This window comes from Hippichthys cyanospilos, chromosome 7 (genome assembly GCF_059441005.1).
Source record: "Hippichthys cyanospilos isolate Australia breed blue-spotted pipefish chromosome 7, RoL_Hcya_1.0, whole genome shotgun sequence".
NCBI lineage: Eukaryota > Metazoa > Chordata > Actinopteri > Syngnathiformes > Syngnathidae > Hippichthys > Hippichthys cyanospilos.
In genome coordinates, this window is record NC_142375.1 from 1,285,068 (window position 1) to 1,304,723 (window position 19,656).

Consider the following 19,656-nt stretch of genomic DNA (forward strand, 5'->3'; position numbering starts at 1 on the left):
CCATAGCTGCCTTAAAGCTGGTGGATACCATGCCAGATGTCAGAGAGGTGTGGAAGATGGCTGTCATAGCCGGACATAGTGTGGGCAAACGTGCCTTTACCAGGGCTGTAGGCAGTGGGTCCAGTTTGCTGGCGCTAGCTTAGGTTTTAGAAACTAAATCCATGACCTGGTCATTGCTGAGTGGTGAGAATGAGGAGAAGTAGTAGTTTTGTGCATGGGCAGCTGAGGTGGAGTCGCAGTTGCTTTGGGTTTGTGGCAGATGGACATTGAGACCCAGACTGATGAAGCGGCAGGTGGATGTCTTCAACTTTCTGCTGTTTGGAACCTAGAGCAGAGTTTGGTGGCATTGGATGGTTGGGTTGGATTTGGAGGGCAGAGAAAGTGTTTGACAGTGGAAAAGAGCTGTTTTGGGTGGTTCTGTTGGTGACTGATAATGGAATATAATGTTTTAGCCCTGGAGAGGGTCTCTTTGTACGTCCAAACGTGGTCTTCGTAGGGCTCTTGGCTGACAACAAGACCAGATTTTTTTTGTAGTCTTTTAAGCCGGCGCCCAGCTGCCTTTATGAGACGGAGCCCCGGGATAAACCAGGGAGCAGGCTGGCTGTAGGGGATGGACGGGGTCTTCAGAGGGGCTAAAACATCTAGGCTAAGAGAAAGGGCTTTATTGTAGTGCTCACTGAGGGCATCCACAGAGTGGCCGGAGGGATGGGCAGCAAGATGTAGAGACAGCATGCTTGACAGTCTAGGGGTAGACACACGCTTGATGTTTCTGGAAGTGATGGTACGTTCCACATGCAGCCTAGATGGAGTCTCAGGTATAGAAAAAAGGATGGTATGGTGATCAGATACAGCAAGGTCCAGGCACCGGAGATGGAGAGGGATTGTGCCTGTGGAACACACTAAGTGTAAGGTGTGGCCTTTGAAATGTCTGGGGCCGTGTACATGGTGTGTTATGTTTAAACAATCCAGTAGGGATACAATTTCAGTGATAAGGGGGGAGATATGAGAGTCAGCATGGATGTTGAAATAGCCCATGAAAATGGAGGACGGGGACATAGGCCATATACAGTAGCTGTGAGTAACTTAGAGAGCTCAGAAAGAAAGCCATTGATGAATTTGGGAGGGCGTAGACAAGGACAACTTGTAGCTGTGCAGCTCCTGACAGTGTAAAATGTATGCATTCAAAAGTGCCAGAAGTAGTGGGAAGTTCTTTAACCACGATATCGGCGTAGTGTATTACAGCCCACCACCACGGCCAGAGGAGCGAGGTTTTTGGATGTACACATAGCCTGGGGGAGTGGCCAGATTGAGAGCTAAGAAATCTTGCTGGTTTTGCCATGTCTCTGTCAAACACATGAAGTGAAGTTTTCTTTCAGTAATTATGTCTTGAATCAATTCTGCTTTGTTGTTAAGTGAGCGGGTGTTCAGGAGCGTGGTCAGCAGTTGTTTTGGAGGATGAGTTTGATGGGGCAGACATGTCAGAGGACATCAGTTGACAAGCTCTGCATGATGATTGTTTTGATGACGTTGAGAGAAGAAAGTTCAGCAAATGACAGTAGGAATAGTCGCAGTTGTATTCATATGTACAAATTTGTGTCGGAGGCCCTGTGCACATATCTGGGATGACGCAAGATGTGGAAAGACTTCAAGACATCCAGGCAGCTCAGACGGATGGAAGACCGGTGATTAATTAGTTCTGTTACAGAATATCGAAGGAGAGCCATGCTTGAAGCACTCACTGCTAGCTGCTAAGTCACTGATTTCACTTCAGCGATTTCAAGTTGAGATCCCACCTGAAATACAGCAACGACAATGCCGTTGACGATGGATAATCCAGAGAGTCACAGCGGGGTTGGTTGGAGAAACTAGGATCAGTCGCGGGGTGTAGACATGATAGACTATCCAGCGAGAAGACACTTGTTTGTTCTGTAGCCAACTGAGTTTTTTAAGGTAGCGCTGATGGTAGCTTGATCACCACAAACCGTGAAGTGTAATTCAGGGAGTACTTGTGAAGTATAAGTGTTAGATCAAACTCGCGAAAGGTATCTGTTAGTTCATAAATGAGAAAAAAAGCTAGACATGAGAAGCGGCAACATACACGCCAGCGTCCTCTCATGCCCATCCCCCATCAATAGCTGGCAAACCCTCGACAGCCTACCTCCACTGGCATGCACCCGGCTTTCCATCTGTTCTTCCGACAGTCCTCCACCAGCTCCTGGTACTTCTCCCTCTTTCGTCTAACCCTAACCCTCTCCTCCCAGGGAACAGTCAGCTTCAGTAAGATGAGTTGCTTTGTGGCTTCTGACACCAAGATGATGTCAGGTCACAATTTGGACTGGGTGATATGTGGCGGAATCTTCAGCTGCCTCTCCAGGTCAACCGTCATCCTCCTGTCTCGGGCCGTGGAGAGCAAACCTGTGAAACAGTTGTTTGCCTTACCTGCAGCTTGGATATATCTGCTTCCCTGATCCTCTTGCTTATTGCCTCAATGATGGATTTGAGGACATGATCATACCCCCATGACCTCCATCCATCAGATTGACTATCTCGTAGGAATAGCTACAAACATGCCAGAGGGTGTGATTCCCTGCACTGATTGTACCACGCTGCTATGCTGGTGTGTTTTTCTTATGTGTCTTTTTATATGTATGTCTGTTTTAACACTGTTGTGGTCAAAGCACTTTTGCCCAAGACAAATTTCCCCCTGGGGACAATAAAGCTAATCTTATTTTATGTTATTATTCAGGTCCCTCAAAAAAAAAAAGAGAGGACTTTTTATCCAATTTGTGTAACCGTTTATTTGGTGTGCGTGTGCTGTCATTTAGAACTGTGAAATAACCTGCAACAATTTTTTTTTTATTTGTTTTTTATAACAGAAGACAGCGCGAACACAAGGGCCAACTTCAAAATAAAAGCATATTAAATGACATAAATTAAAGTGCTTTGTTTTTGTTTTAATTTAGCTCTGACGACGCGGGGTGGCTTGATGGTTAACTTGACTAGACACTTCGGCTTGCCTTATTCCAGCATTTACTGCCAACATGAACACATTTTAATGCCAAAATTAGAATCAACCAATAATTAACAATACTAAGAAACATGCTAGTTAATTACAGTGCCATTGTGTTATAAGGTACAAATCTGTGGCGTAAACAGCTAGCATGCAGCGTTAATCATTTTCTTCTTTTGCTCACTGTTGTTTTATTTTCTTTCTACTCTTGTTTTAGGTTAGGTCTCATTTCAGTTTTGACTGAAAAATCAATTTACCATATTTTCCTTGCTATTAAATGCACCAGATTATAAGAAGCACTTTCAATGAATGGCCTATTTTCAAACATTTTCCATATATAGGGTGCCCTAGGGTGCCCCACATTATATGGTGCATAGAGTAGAGTGGCTGGGGCTGTGTTATGCATCCACTAGATCAGTGGTCTCTAAACTATGGCCCATGGGCCATATCCGTCCTGCTTTCACGTTTTGCCTGGCCTCCAGAACAATACTAGAGACCAGTGGCGTCTGACTCATATAAATATGCATCAGAAGCACACATATACATCACTGGGCGTTGCATCACCTTAATCGTGTAGAACACAGGCTATTTTCCGGAGCATTTCACATCAATTAACCTGCATCAGCAATTAAACTTATCACAATATGTGATACTGTCAACCCTTAAAAATAAAAGGAAATTTAAAAGTATTTGTCCACAAAGTTTTATTAAGTCTACAAAGATTAGGCTTTAAGCTTTAACAAAATTGTACTCTAACTTACAAGTCGCTGTTAAATATAAGCAGAACTTCATTTTATTTGTCATTAATTGAATATGAACAAAATAAAATTACAAAAACATATTAAAAACGAAAGAAATACATAAACTCACCAAAATGATGGTCTCTAAAAAGAGTTAATTCAACACAACATCCATTCTTCTTTCTTTGTATAGAGTTTCTTCCACTCCATCTACTCCATAATATGCTCAGAACGTAAGACTATTCTTTTATTGGTGGTTCATTATTACTGCCCTCATTGCTCTATTCCTGTTTTTCTTTGTTTTTGTTTTATTTTCTACTTTATTATTTGTTCGTTTGTGGAATGTAGTCTGCTCGGGGAAGTGAACAGAATAAGAATTTCGTGGTGTAATATTACTATGCATATGACAATAAAACTGTTGAATCTTTCTTTCCTCAAGTAGACTTCGATGACTTGCTTGTACAGTTTGTCTGTGCGTTTCAGTTCCAACAATTAATCCTTTTCAATCGTATGTTTTAATTCACTTTAAAAAAAGTCAGAGAATGACCGCTCTACGGAAGCACAGGACACAGGGATTTGTTACAGCCAAACGGCCAAGCTTGCTTGGCCTGCATAGCGCTGCCTCCTATGTCAAGTGTGTTCAACATTAGGCTTTCCAGCTGGCCTTGCTCTCACCACCTTGTAATCTGATTGACTATTCCAACTGTCTAGTAACTCTGTGTCCCCGTCACAGTGCACAGACGCCTGCAACTCTTGATCATGAAGGCCTCGAGCAGATTTCCTACAGCCTGACAACACAAGTTAGCTGAATTCTGATTGGATAAAAACACTGACCTAAAATTACAACACTGTTAGGAACATAACCAAATGGATATAATATGACACAAACGGAACAGAACATGATGATTCAATTAATTAATAAACTTATATTTTTCAATGAAATTGCAACCAAAAACCTTAAAATATATTGTTTTCGTGATTCGAAAACAGTTTCTGAATTTATTTTTTAAAATCATGCTTTCTTTTAGAAAAACTCATGGATTTTGTGTCATCCCCATATAAATTGACTTAAAATTCAAGCATAAATAGCACATCAGAAAGTCAAGGAGGGTGTTCTTCTTTGTTTAATTCTGAAAAACAGAAGTGGGCACTTCGTCAGCACTGATGGACCCCCGTTTTGCTGACAGACCGACGAATGACTGGAATGCTAAGAAAAACAGCAAATTAAAATGTCTGAATAGCAATTTTCATTAATCGTTGTAATTGTCAGCCATCATAGGTACGTCAGGGCATGCACCTTTTTTTTCTTACTCATTATATTTAAACTGGCTTGGATGTTTATCTGCTATATGACTGTAGTACGAACTGCATTTAGCCAGGAGTCAATGTGACAATAGGCACTTTGCAGCACCCCCAAACAGTGGGTAAAACATGTTCAGTAGAGTGAATAAACTAGGTTGTTCAAATCACTACTAATTATTCACAACTGTAACAACTGAATTTACTGGAGAATTATTTGTTGTTGCTCCCTTTTCAAGTCCTAGTTTCAGTTTTCTTGCTGGTAAGAGCATTCTGGGAATGTAGAACAAATTTCCCTTTTTTTTTTTTGGATTGGCTGTTGGCTGGGAAATGCAAGATAAACGTTTTTTAACCCTAACCCTTATAATTCCCTAATTAACAACGTTTTTTTGTTTTTTGGTAAACTCAACCTCAGCAATACTTTGTTTTACTTGTAATGTCAAGTTCTGTCGGGTCTCTTCTGTTGTAGGTTTATTTCAGGAAGTTTCAGTTCTATTCAGTTGTAGGTTCATGTTGTGCTCCCCCCTACCCCGTGTCAGTTGTTAGTATGATTTTGTCAACCAGTCTATATTACCTGCCCCTATGTGTCAACCAATCACTGTCCAGCTGTTTTAAGTTTCGCTTATTTGTGTCAGTGAATTTAAGTTCCAGTTGGGCTCTTGCTAGATGTCAGGGTCTTAATGTCATTCCTAATGTCATTCTGTCATCCTTGAGGACGTTTCCTTCACCCCTCCCCCCCCATCACCTTCGTTAGTTTCAGTTTTGAGTTTGGTTTGTACTTTGTATTGATTTGTTCCAGTTGTTCCTTTTCTCAGTTTGTTATTAAACATCCATTTTTTGAGCCACTACCTCCATGCCATCCTGCATTTTTGAGTCTCCCTCCTTCCAGACTTCCACTCACCATGCCGCAACATGACAGAATAATCTGACTACACCGGACCCAGCAGCAAGCTTGCAGCAGCGGATAAAACACCATCGCACAGCGCGCATACATCCTCAGCCTGTCGCCTTTCCTCATTCCCCCTGTGTAAGTCCACAGTCCGGTCTCTCCACGTCATTCCCTTCCACGCTCCCTGTTGTTCCCTCCGAGCTCCTGTATCCCACTATCCTGTCACTCCACGTTTTTCATTATTCTGAATTTCTCTGACCTCAAACACTATTTACCCCCCTCATTTCCAACCGAGCAGCCCCAGTCACCTACACGCCCCCCCTCACTACATGTTGGATTCCAACTATTTTGATTTAGAGGATTTGCCCTTTTTTTTTTAATTTAATTCAAGTTCCAGTCCTGATTTTTTTTATCCCAGCCCTGCTCCTTATAAAAAATAATATATATATATATATATATATATATATATATATATATATATATATATATATATATATATATATATATATATATATATATATTTTTTTTTTTTTTTTTACACTGATTTTTTTTATCCCAGCTCCTGCCCCTCTAAGTTAGATTACTGTGATTTAGATTCTGATAGTTTCTTCTTTCATGACTGGGAGTCTTACTGTGGCACCCGTCTGGCCTTTTGTCCCTCCCAGAGCTGCCGACAGGGGTGCCACGGTAAGGTTCATCACTTGTCTTGCACCTGTTCTGGCACATCCAAATCCAGAGTCACTCCCTCCGGAAACAGTCCCCAGGTCACCGAGTCCTTCATCTTCTTCACCCTGTATCGAGAGACACCCTCCATAAGCACCTCCCCTCGTTACGGTCGTTTTTTTTCCTTGTGTGTTTGTTGTCCCCCAACGTTCAATGGCTCACACAGGGAGCAGGAATGAATGAATGAATGAATGAATGAAAGCAGCTGCATTACGGTCACCTGGAGCTACCCAACACGGCCAGCTGAGCTTTCATTACAAAAACGGAGCCAAGCGAGCGCACTGGCCTGGCTTGTAGAATGCCGGAAGAGAGAACTTCGGACAACTGGGATGTGTGAAAAAGAAAGGTGCTGCCACATCCCAGAAAAGTGAAAGTTCTCAGTAATGCTCTCCTTTACGGATCCACTGTAAAGTGCATACTAAGCTTACTCCGCTCTCCTCGCATGACACTGTTGCGTGAAAAGTGAACTTCATCTTGACAATACGCCTCGACGCACTCCATCTGAACACGGCATAAGTCACACCTATGCTGCAGCCTTCCGAGCTGCCTGCCATGATGCTGCCAGCCTTCTAAGCTGCTGGTCACGATGCAGCTGCAGCCTCCAAAGCCACCTGTCAGACCTCAGCACTTACTCGTCTCCCAAGCAGCCAGTCAAGCCGCTGCAGCTGTCTCCCAAGCAGCCAGTCGCGGGGCTGTAGCTGTCTCCCGCGCGGCCAATCACGGCGCTGCAGCCATCTCCTGAGCGGTCAGTCACGGCGCTGCAGCTGTCTCTGGAGCAGCCAGTCACGGCGCTGCAGCAGTCTCCTGAGCAGCCAGTCTACACTTCACAAGAGCAGCCGGTCGGCCGCCAATGGTCGCCTCTGTACCAGGTAACTCCAATGAACTCACTGCTGTCTGTGGTATGCCTCCAGTGATTGCTTCCAGCCGGTGTCCAGCTGGAGCACTCCGGGTCTCCGCCTGCCAGTGCTCAGCCGACGCCTCCTGGGTCCTCACCTGCCAGCGCTCAGCCGACGCCATCCAGGTCTTCACCTGCTGGCCGCAACCTGCCCTGGCTCAACTCATCGGCCAGCCTCATCTCTTTGGGCATTCCTGACGCGCTCCTGACTCTCCCTGCTGAGCTCACCTCGTCTGGCATTTGGAACGCCCTCCTGACTTGCCCCGCCTGCTCATCTCATCAGTAATTCTGGACGCCCACCTGACACGCCCCGCTGGGCTTGCCTTGTCTGGCGTTCTAGACACCCTCTTGAATCACCCCGCCCAACTCATCTCATCAGGCATTCCAGACGCCCGCCAGATTCACTCTCTGGACAATCGGACTTGCATCTTGTGTTACATTGGTGGCGTTCATTGGACAATTTTTGTTGTGGTTTTTGTTTCATTTTTCTTGTTAGTTGTTCTTGTTGTTCTTTGTTTGTATTTTGTATTGGTTTGTTCCAGTTGTTCCTTTTCTCAGTTCGTTATTAAACCTCAATTTCTTGAGCCACGACCTCACAGCCTTCCTTCATTTTTTGGTATACCTTGAAAGGCTTGATAATGCCATTCAATGGACATGATTGTTAATTGCACCCCTGACCCCAGCATTTATCAAATGTGGGATATTAAGCATAATGGTACAGTGGACCCCCGGGTTACAGCCTCCCTGGATTACGTTTATTTTCACGTTACAAAATGTTGCACTAATTTTCGGACCCGCTTTACAGCATTTTTCCCGCTTTTCGACATCAATAGCTGTCACGACCTGTGGGGTTGGCTGTGTTGTATGTTGTTTTGCCTCCCTTTTCAGGCGTTTTTAGGTAATTGTAATTTTATGGTCGTGTCAAACTGCCTGCGCTGCAACTCATTACTAAGATGCTGCTCTGCTATTGGTCAGCATCACAGTGTCAATAAGATGGTATCACTAAGATGCCAACATGCTAAAGACTTGATCTAGGGTGAGTACTTATAGTATCGTATTTATTGTGCATTTTAGTGCTTAATTCAAACTTGAAATGGTTAGCGTTGGGTCCCAAGATCGCTAGTGATGTTAAAGGGAGAAGGAAGGAGATGATTAGTTTGGAAATGCAGCTGGAGATAATCAACAAATGCGAAGAAGGCTTTTATGATATGTTTAATTGTATATATATATATATATATATATATATATATATATATATATATATATATATATAAGTAGCACTATAGTATTTTGTTACCAATTATTAATATGTATATAGAATGTTGATGTTTTTACTTGGGATTTTATACGCATTAACTAATTACCATAGGTTTACATTGCGATCCCAACCCTGAAAAGGATTAATTTCGTATTGCGGGGGTTTACTGTATTTATAGCCTAGGGTTGAACCCCTAAGCTTTTTTTTTTTTTCATGTTACAGTTAATTTACTGTGTTGTGTTTGAATTGCAGTGAAACGGTAGAACCGCAGACATGGTGTTAATTTTGAGTGTAAATACTAAAGCACTTAAACAGAAAAAATAATTAGTGCAGACAGGAGCATTACAGCACTTGATGAATGACAGCTCAGAAAAAAGTCAAATGTCACCCTCTAGTGGTGATGGTAAGTTCGACAAAATTACGAGCGAATACTAACCCTAACCCTAAAAAAATGACGGCCTGACAATAACGGAATATAGGCAAGGCTTTGACGAATGACGGACCAGCACAAAAAAGTAAGTTGCCCACCACTGATAAAAATTACATTTATCACTGAAATGCAGAAATAAAATTTTAATAATTTACATGGCGATTAAATATATTTTTCTCCCAAAAACGAAAGCTTGCAGTTTATGCTCACCCGATTATAAGGTGCACTATCAGCTTTTGAGAAAAATCAAGGCTTTTAGGCGTGCCTCATGAAGCAAAAAATACAGTATGTTGACCATCACCTTATGAAATGATTCCAATTCAGACGCATTTTTGCCATAATGTAAAGTTTTTATTCAAAATGTGTGAATGTAGAGAATAAAGAAAATGTTGACACACCTTTTTTGGTCTTAGCACCACGCGTATGATCTTAAAGTGCATTGGCTCGTTCCTCCAGTAGCAGCTGAGGACATAGTCGCCCGGGGACGAGCTAGAGTCGCGGACCAGGAAATCTCCATCCCTCTCGAATAGAACCTCAGCAGCCTGGAAGAAACACTGTTGCTCAAGTTCATTTTGTTCATTCAAATGATTTCATATCTGCCACGTAAAATGTGGCACCTCTCTGCTCAGGGGCCCGTGGTACCAAGCGTGGCTCCTGGGGTCCTCGGTGCTGAGCTTGAGCTCTTCCTCCAACTCCTTTTTGAGAGAGTCCATCTCTTTGTGACCTCCAAACACCTGCACGGCATGCCATGTGTCAATCACAACCGTGTGCCAAATAGCGAGCGGGCATGAAAGTGTGTTTACCTTCAGCTGGCTCAAGTATGCAGCAAGGCTTCTTCTTTTGCTGGAGAACACACAAGTGGTAAATGATTGGGACCCATTTTATTTTACAATATTCTCATTTTTTTAAGATTGTAAAAGGGGCATATTTGTTCTAATGAGTTGTTTTTATATAATCATGCTAACTAGAGGTGTGCCCCCCCCCCCAAAAGAAAGAAAGAAAAAACAAGGAATCACATAAGAATTCTTAAATACAGTGGGCCTCAGTATTACAAGATAAATCCGTTCCGCTGTTGGGGTCGTAAGGCGAATTCACCGTATACATCAAAATTGTACATACAAATTAAAAATTGGTACCAAAATAGTATAGTAAGTGCTACCCACACACACACACACACACATATACAATGGCCGTATGTACATCTTGTATACGTATTGTCCATATTCAACCAGTCTACTGCTGCCGCACTCATCTTTGCTGTAGTACATATTAAAAACTGATATATATATATATATATATATATATATATATATATATATATATATATATATATATATATATATATATATATATATATATATATATATAAAACATGCATGAATACAATCAGAAAACATTATAAATAAAAAATATAGAAAGTATTTATTTACCTTTGAGTGGCGCTTGTTATGCCCATATTCCCTAGTAAGGGTAGGCTAGCTTTGTATTTCTTGATTATCTCCAGCTTCATTTCCATATAAATCATCTTCTTACTTCTCTCTTTAACACTCTGGTATTACTGCTGTCACGTCATGTCTCCAATAACCAGGGTTGGGAATAATGCATTATACAACGATAATGTAATCCCTGTAAATGCATAACTTTTTGCTGCAACGCAGAAGTGTAATGCATTACACACACAAAATAAAGTAATATTTTACTTGGCGCAAATGCATTTTTAACCTGAAAGTGGTGTTTTTTTCCACCAAATTCATCAAAAACAAAACAAGATCAAAGAAGAAAAGTGAGCGCAAAATGTTTACTTTCAGTTTTTAATATGTACTACAGCAAAGATGAGTGCGGCAGCAGTAGACAACTGGTTGAATATGGACAATACGTATACAAGATGTACATACGGCCATTAATGTACTTTCAGTTAGTCAGAGATAAAGACAAAAAGAATACTAGAGCTGCAAGCAGCTATAAAGGGCCCTCGCAGACCTGTGCACTTTGGGGTATGAACAGGTCGGGGTATGAACAATGACTATGAATGATGAAAAATTTGTTGTAGATCACTTCAGTGCAGGACTTTTACCAAATATTTAAAATTTAGACAAGGTGGGACAATGTGGGTGGAGTTACTGCAGCTTTTATTGTTCCAATTTTGTTACTTTCAATGCCATATAGGCCACACCCACTGTGGAAACATCGTACTGATTTGTGGAGGGCATAAGGCATGGCCACTGGCTTTTCAGAAAACATTTAAGGGATATCGCTTCAAGGGGTTTAGCAGAGTAAATAAAAACATTAAGGATTTGCTATGTTTTTTGCTGCCACTAGGTGGCGCTCGTACTATGATAAAAAATAGGCTTGTAGGTGTGTTTCACATTGGACTCCCATCCCATATACGAAGTTTTAAAAATATCAGATCGTCTAGGTACAATTACAGCAACTTTTACCGTTTTCGCGAGACATCGGATTTTGAGTTGGCATAGAGGCCACGCTCTTAATTGAAAAGTCATAAAAGTTGAGAACCTTAAGGTTTCAATGTGTCATAGCTTTTCTGACCATTTTTGAGTTCATTTAGTCAAACAGGCATTTCACAGTACATAAAAGTAAAAAAAAATAGATTTTTGTCCGCCACTGGGTGGCGCTGTAAATGATTTGAAAGCTTATCACATAGCTGTATTATTGCATGACTTTTAAAGGCCCAGGAAAGTTTCAGATGGTTTGAAGCTGTCATAGCTCAGTTATTAATATTTTTGTCACTCTTGGCGAAGGAAGTATTAAACATAATTTGAAGCTCCGCCCCCATCTTTTATGTCAAGAGATCTTCACGATATTTGGACTATGTGTGCCCCTCAGTTGGATAATGATTCATGCCAAAGTTGAAGGTAATGGGGTGAATCGTTTAAGAGAAAAAGGCACTAGTTTGAGACCAGCTAATGTCTAAGAATGGGACAAAACTGCACATTAAAAAAATTCATAACAATTTTTCTGTACATCCTTGCACATCACTTCTATTGACTTTTTTGTAGGTCTTACAGTCCTTCATTGGCATACAAAGTTTCATAGCTGTAGGTCAAACCAAACAGGATTGACTGTAATCATTCGACTAATTACATTTTTTGCAGCCACTAGGTGGCGCTAGCTTAAAACTGGAATATATTTTTGTCGATATGTTCAGGAGAATATTTTCATCCAATATGTGAAATTGTGAGAAGATCAGATCATCTGGGTCAAATTACAACAACTTTTACTGGACAGATAAAGCTTCGGAATGAAAATGGTCGTAGAGGCCACGCCCATTATCGAAAATGCGTAAAATTTGGTGGAGGTCAGCAGGGCTGTCTAGAGGCTTTTCAGACTTAATTTCAGCGATATTACTTCAAAGGGCTCAGCTAAACACATAAAAACGTTTAAAAAATGCTATATTTTTGGCTGCCACTAGGTGGCGCTCGCACTATAACAAAAAATACGTTGATAGGTGTATTCCGCATTGGAAAGCCATCAAATATATGAAGTTTAGACAAGATAAGACCATCTGGGACCAAACACAGCAACTTTGTTCGTTTTGGCGAGACATCAGACTGACATTTTTGTTTGCCACTAGATGGCCTTATAAGCAATTGAAGATTTTTTTAAACACTTGTGTTAAGGGCTTGAGTCTCCATGTGTCTGTGAAGTTTCAGATTTTTCTAAGCTTGTAAAGCTGAGTTATAAAGATTTGTTTCACATGTGGCAAAGTAATCATCAAAGGCATAATATGAAGCCCCGCCCTTAACATATTTGATTGCGGATTGTCACGAAAATTTGAACAATTTTGCCTCACAGTCAGATAAAACATCACAGCAAATTTGAATTCGATCGGGTCAAGCGTTTGGGAGAAAAAAGGAGCAGTTCGGGACCTGCAAATGAGCAAAAACGGGCCAAAGGTGCACATTCAAAAATTCATAACTCTCTTTATGTACATCTGAGCATATGGCTCACGCTGACTTTTTTGTAGGGCTCGAGGTCCTACATAAGGCTACAAATTTTTGTAGCTGTAGGTCAAACGAGCCGGGAGTGAGAGGCTATTTTCCACTCATAAGGCCATTTTGGGGCCAATTACAGCCACTTTTTTCGTTTTGGCGAGTCATCTGACTTTGAAGTGGCGTGCAGACCACGCCCATTATCGAAAAGTCATAAAATTTTAAAATCTTAATATTCCATGTCTTAATGATATTCTGACCAATTTTCACTTATTTTACTCAAACAGACTGAGCACAATACATGAAAGTGTAAAAAATGACATTTTAATCAACCACTAGGCGGCGCTAGTAGGTATTTAAAAAAACTTTTTTTAAAGGTGTTAAAGACATAAGTTTCCATGTGTCTATGAAGTTTTAGATTTTTTTAAGCTAGTACATCAAAGTTATTAAGGTTTTTGTCCCTCTTGGCGAAGGAAAAATTGAACACATAATTTGAAGCCGCGCCCCTATCATATATGTCAGCGGATCTGCACCAAATTTTGCCCACTTGTGCCCCTATGTGTGAATATGAACCACAGCAAATTTGAAGGCGATTGAGTAGAGCGTTTAGGAGAAAGAAGGAGCAGTTTGGGACCTGCAAACGTGCAAAAATGGGCCAAAAATGCACATTCAAAAATTCATAACTCTTTTTCTGTACATCTGAGCACATGGCTCGCGCTGACTTTTTTGTAGGTCTCTTGGCCCTTCATATGCCTAAAAATTTTCGTAGCTCTAGGTCAAACGGGCCGGGACCAGGTGCACTTTTTCAACCTTAGGTGGCGCTGCAGAGCAATTTTTTTTGCATTCTTTTGAGAAACACAAAAATATCCAATTTTTCACCGGGCCCGACAAATGTGCAAATTTTGGTGACTTTTCGTGCATGTTTAGGCCCTCAAAAATGGAAAAGCGCTGCACAGTAAATAATAATAATAATAATAATAATAATAACTAGAGCTGCAAGCAGCTATAAAGGGCCCTCGCAGACCTGTGCACGTTGGGGTATGAACAGGCCGGGGTATGAACAAGGAGTATGAACGATGAAAACTTAGTTGTAGATGACTTCAGTGCAGGACTCTTACCAAATATGTAAAATTTAGACAAGGTGGGACAATTTGGGTTGAGTTACTGCAGCTATTATTGTTACAGTTTTGTGACTCTCAATGCCGTATGGGCCACACCCACTGTGGAAACATCGTACTCATTTGTGGAGGGCATAAGGCATGGCCCCTGGCTTTTCAGAAAACATTTAAGGGATATCACTTCAAGGGGCTCAGCAGAGTACATAAAAACGTTAAGGATTTGCTATATTTTTTTCTGCCACTAGGTGGCGCTCGTACTATGATAAAAAATAGGCTTGTAGTTGTGTTTCACATTGGACTCCCATCCCATATACGAAGTTTTAAAAATATCAGATCGTCTAGGTCCAATTACAGCAACTTTTACCGTTTTCGTGAGACATCGAATTTTGAGTTGGCATAGAGGCCACGCCCTTCATTGAAAAGTCATAAAAGTTGAGAACCTTAATGTTCCAATGTGTCATAGCTTTTCTGACCATTTTTGAGTTCATTTAGTCAAACAGGCATTTCACAGTACATAAAAGTATAAAAAATGAGATGTTAGTCCGCCACTGGGTGGCGCTGTAAATGATTTGAAAGTTTATCACATAGCTGTATTATTGCAAGACTTTTAAAGTCCCAGGAAAGTTTCAGATGTTTTGAAGCTGTCATAGCTGAGTTATTAAGATTTTTGTCACTCATGGCGAAGGAAGTATTAAACATAATTTGAAGCTCCGCCCCCATCTTTTATGTCAAGAGATCCTCACGATATTTGGACTATGTGTGCCCCTCAGTTGGATAATGATTCATGCCAAAGTTGAAGGTAATGGGGTGAATCGTTTAAGAGAAAAAGGCACTAGTTTGAGACCATCTAATGTCTAAGAATGGGACAAAACTGCACATTAAAAAAATTCATAACAATTTTTCTGTACATCCTAGCACATCACTTCTATTGACATTTTTATAGGTCTTACAGTCCTTCATTACCCTACAAAGTGTCATAGCTGTAGGTCAAACCAAACAGGATTGACTGTAATCTTTCGACTAATGACTTTTTTTGCAGCCACTAGGTGGCGCTAGCTTTAAACTGGAATATATTTTTGTCGCTATGTTCAGGAGAATATTTTTATCCAATGTGTGAAATTGTGAGAAGATCAGATCATCTGGGTCAAATTACAGCAACTTTTACTGGACAGATAAAGCTTCGGAATGAAAATGGTCACAGAGGCCACGCCCATTATCGAAACTTCGTAAAATTTAATGGAGGTCAGCAAGGCTCTCTAGAGGCTTGTCAGACTTAATTTCAGCAATATTACTTCAAAGGGCTCATTTAAACACATAAAAACGTTTAAAAAATGCTATATTTTTGGCTGCCACTAGGTGGCGCTCACACTATAGCAAAAAATAAGTTGATAGGTGTATTCCGCATTGGAAATCCATCAAATATGTAATGTTTAGAAAAGATAAGACCATCTGGGTCCAAATACAGCAATTTTGTTCGTTTTCGCGAGAAATCAGACTGACATTTTTGTTTGCCACTAGGTGGCCTTATAAGCAATTGAAGATTTTTTTAAACACATGTGTTAAGGGCTTGAGTCTTCATGTGTCTGTGAAGTTTCAGATTTTTCCAAGCTTGGAAAGCTGAGTTATAAAGGTTTGTTTCACATGTGGCAAAGTAATCATCAAAGGCTTAATATGAAGCCCCGCCCCCAACATATTTGTTGGCGGATCGTCACGAAAATTTGAACAATTGTGCCTGACAGTCAGATAAAACATCACAGCAAATTTGAAGTCGATCGGGTCAAGCGTTTGGGAGAAAAAAGGAGCAGTTCGGGACCTGCAAATGAGCAAAAACGGGCCAAAGGTGCACATTCAAAAATTCATAACTCTCTTTCTGTACATCTGAGCATATGGATCACGCTGACTTTTTTGTAGGGCTTGAGGTCCTACATAAGGCTACAAATTTTTGGAGCTCTAGGTCAAATGGGCCGGGAGTAAGAGGCTATTTTCCACTCATAAGGCCATTTTGGGGCCAATTACAGCCACTTTTTTCGTTTTGGCGAGTCATCTGACTTTGAGGTGGCGTGCAGACTACGCCCATTATCGAAAAGTCGTAAAATTTTAAAACCTTAATATTCCATGTCTTATTGATATTCTGACCAATTTTCATTTGTTTTACTCAAACAGACTGAGCACAATACATAAGAGTGTAAAAAATGACATTTTAATCAACCACTAGGCGGCGCTAGTAGGTATTTAAAAAAACTTTTTTTAAAGGTGTTAAAGACATAAGTTTCCATGTGTCTATGAAGTTTTAGATTTTTTTAAGCTAGTACATCAAAGTTATTAAGGTTTTTGTCACTCTTGGCGAAGGAAAAATGGAACACATAATTTGAAGCCACGCCCCTATCATATTTGTCAGCGGATCTGCACCAAATTTTGCCCACTTGTGCCCCTATGTGTGAATATGGACCACAGCAAATTTGAAGGCGATTGAGTAAAGCGTTTGGGAGAAACAAGGAGCAGTTTGGGACCTGCAAACGTGCAAAAATGGGCCAAAAATGCACATTCAAAAATTCATAACTCTTTTTCTGTACATCTGAGCACATGGCTCGCGCTGACTTTTTTGTAGGTCTCTAGGTCCTACATATGGCTAAAAATTTTCGTTGCTCTAGGTCAAACGGGCCGGGACCACGTGCACTTTTTCGACCTTAGGTGGCGCTGCAGAGCCATTTTTTTTGCATTGTTTTGGGAAACACAAAAATATCCAATTTTTCACCGGGCCCGACAAATGTGCAAATTTTGGTGACTTTTCGTGCATGTTTAGGCCCTCAAAAATGGAAAAGCGCTGCACAGTAAATAATAATAATAATAATAATAATAATAATAATAATAATCTGGAGAAAAACAAGAGGGCTCTCGCAGCGGTAGCTGCTCGGGCCCTAATAATAATAATAATAATAATAATAATAATAATCCGGTGAAAAACAAGAGGGCTCTCGCAGCGGTAGCTGCTCGGGCCCTAATAATAAGAATAATAATAATCTGGAGAAAAACAAGAGGGCTCTCGCAGCGGTAGCTGCTCGGGCCCTAATAATCTGGAGAAAAACAAGAGGGCTCTCGCAGCGGTAGCTGCTCGGGCCCTAATAATAATAATAATAATAATAAAAATAATAATCTGGAGAAAAACAAGAGGGCTCTCGCAGCGGTAGCTGCTCGGGCCCTAATAATCCGGAGAAAAACAAGAGGGCTCTCGCAGCGGTAGCTGCTCGGGCCCTAATAATAATAATAATCTGGAGAAAAACAAGAGGGCTCTCGCAGCGGTAGCTGCTCGGGCCCTAATAATAATCTGGAGAAAAACAAGAGGGCTCTCGCAGCGGTAGCTGCTCGGGCCCTAATAATAATAAGAATAATAATCTGGAGAAAAACAAGAGGGCTCTCGCAGCGGTAGCTGCTCGGGCCCTAATAATCCGGAGAAAAACAAGAGGGCTCTCGCAGCGGTAGCTGCTCGGGCCCTAATAATAATAATAATAATAATAATAATAATAATAATAATCTGGAGAAAAACAAGAGGGCTCTTGCAGCGGTAGCTGCTCGGGCCCTAATAATAATAAGAATAATAATCTGGAGAAAAACAAGAGGGCTCTCGCAGCGGTAGCTGCTCGGGCCCTAAAATCTGGAGAAAAACAAGAGGGCTCTCGCAGCGGTAGCTGCACGGGCCCTAATAATAATAATAATAATAATAATAATAATAATAATAATCTGGAGAAAAACAAGAGGGCTCTCGCAGCGGTAGCTGCTCGGGCCCTAATAATCCGGTGAAAAACAAGAGGGCTCTCGCAGCGGTAGCTGCTCGGGCCCTAATAATAATAATAAGAAGAATAATAATCTGGAGAAAAACAAGAGGGCTCTCGCAGCGGTAGCTGCTCGGGCCCTAATAATAATAAGAATAATAATCTGGAGAAAAACAAGAGGGCTCTCGCAGCGGTAGCTGCTCGGGCCCTAATAATAATCTGGAGAAAAACAAGAGGGCTCTCGCAGCGGTAGCTGCTCGGGCCCTAATAATAATCTGGAGAAAAACAAGAGGGCTCTCGCAGCGGTAGCTGCTCGGGCCCTAATAATCTGGAGAAAAACAAGAGGGCTCTCGCAGCGGTAGCTGCTCGGGCCCTAATAATAGTTAGGTGGACTTTGTGTGCGACACCTAAAGAACTGTCCACTTCGCAAAATAGGACCAGTAATTTGATGAACCATTTAGAGTGGTGCCATAGTAACGTGAAGTGTTACAATTGCTATTTATAATAGTCTATAATAATCTATAGTTCTGGTCAATGTGTATCAAGATGGAGCATATAAAAACTCATATTAAACAGTCCGTTAAACACAATAACAATGATGCAAGCTAGGTGCTAGCGTTAACCCCACCGAAACCATCTATCTTCAAAACGTCTGTCCCTAACTTAGCCGACTGAACTTGAATTTGAATGTTAACATTGAAATTGTGGAATGCACTGTTTCTGCATTAACAATGCATCAGTATGCTGTGAAGCTAAATAATAAAGTATCAAAATACAAAAAAGATTTTGTATCTTGTCTTTAAAGGTTTACAATACAATACTGATTAAATGATTTGTACAGGTTTAAGACTTAAGCCAACTTTTCAACAGATGTGTAATGAGCATAATGAGCTACATTTAGAATGGCAAATCCATATTTCCAGTTATGTTGGTGAGAGTAATAAAAAGTAATGCAATAATAGTGTAATGCCTTACATATCAAATACAGTACTATTGTAATGACGAATTACTTAAAAGTTATAAGATATAAATAATGCATTACAGTTTTGAAGTAACTTCCCCAACACTGCTACTAACACACTTCTATTAAAAAATGAAAACTAAATAAAACACATTAAATCACTGATTAAAGGCATTTAAAAAGTGTGAGGCAATGATCCTGTCATTGTGTGATATGGCACACATCTCCAGCCTGAGCACTAGCCGCTAACTAAGAAGTGCATTCAGATACACTGAAAAATAAAAACATACCAAATAACTTTTGAGGCAAATGCAATAGCTTCTCGAGAAAGTTGGAGCACAACAGCTTAGCAATTACATGGCTGATAACAGGGTAGATTTTAACTCCTTCAGTCAGAATTTAGGGTCAAACACTCAACTGAGACAGCTCTTGTAAAAGTAACAAATTATCTTCTCTTAGCCATGGATTCCGTCTCATCAATATCAGTGGTGGGGCCGTCTGGGCCAGCAAGGCCTTCTCTGCTGGCCTAACATAACCTGACATCATTATCATATCTATAATAAACTATAATAATTATAATAACTATAATGAATGTCAATTTCATTTTAAATTA

The 19,656-nt window shown here is 40.8% G+C and overlaps 1 protein-coding gene across 6 annotated transcripts in view; it reads right to left on the minus strand.

Moving 5' to 3' along the window:
• sh2d3a (SH2 domain containing 3A) overlaps positions 1-19,656 on the minus strand; it is a 98,003-nt gene that overhangs the window by 33,740 nt on the left and 44,607 nt on the right. For all 6 annotated transcript variants that reach the window (XM_088418591.1, XM_088418587.1, XM_088418589.1 and 3 more), the window contains 3 exons: positions 10,048-10,087; positions 9,862-9,978; positions 9,643-9,786 (listed from right to left, as the gene is read on the minus strand). In XM_088418591.1, coding sequence (XP_088274717.1) covers positions 9,643-9,786; positions 9,862-9,978; positions 10,048-10,087 — 301 coding nt within the window. The remainder of the gene's footprint in view (positions 1-9,642; positions 9,787-9,861; positions 9,979-10,047; positions 10,088-19,656) is intronic.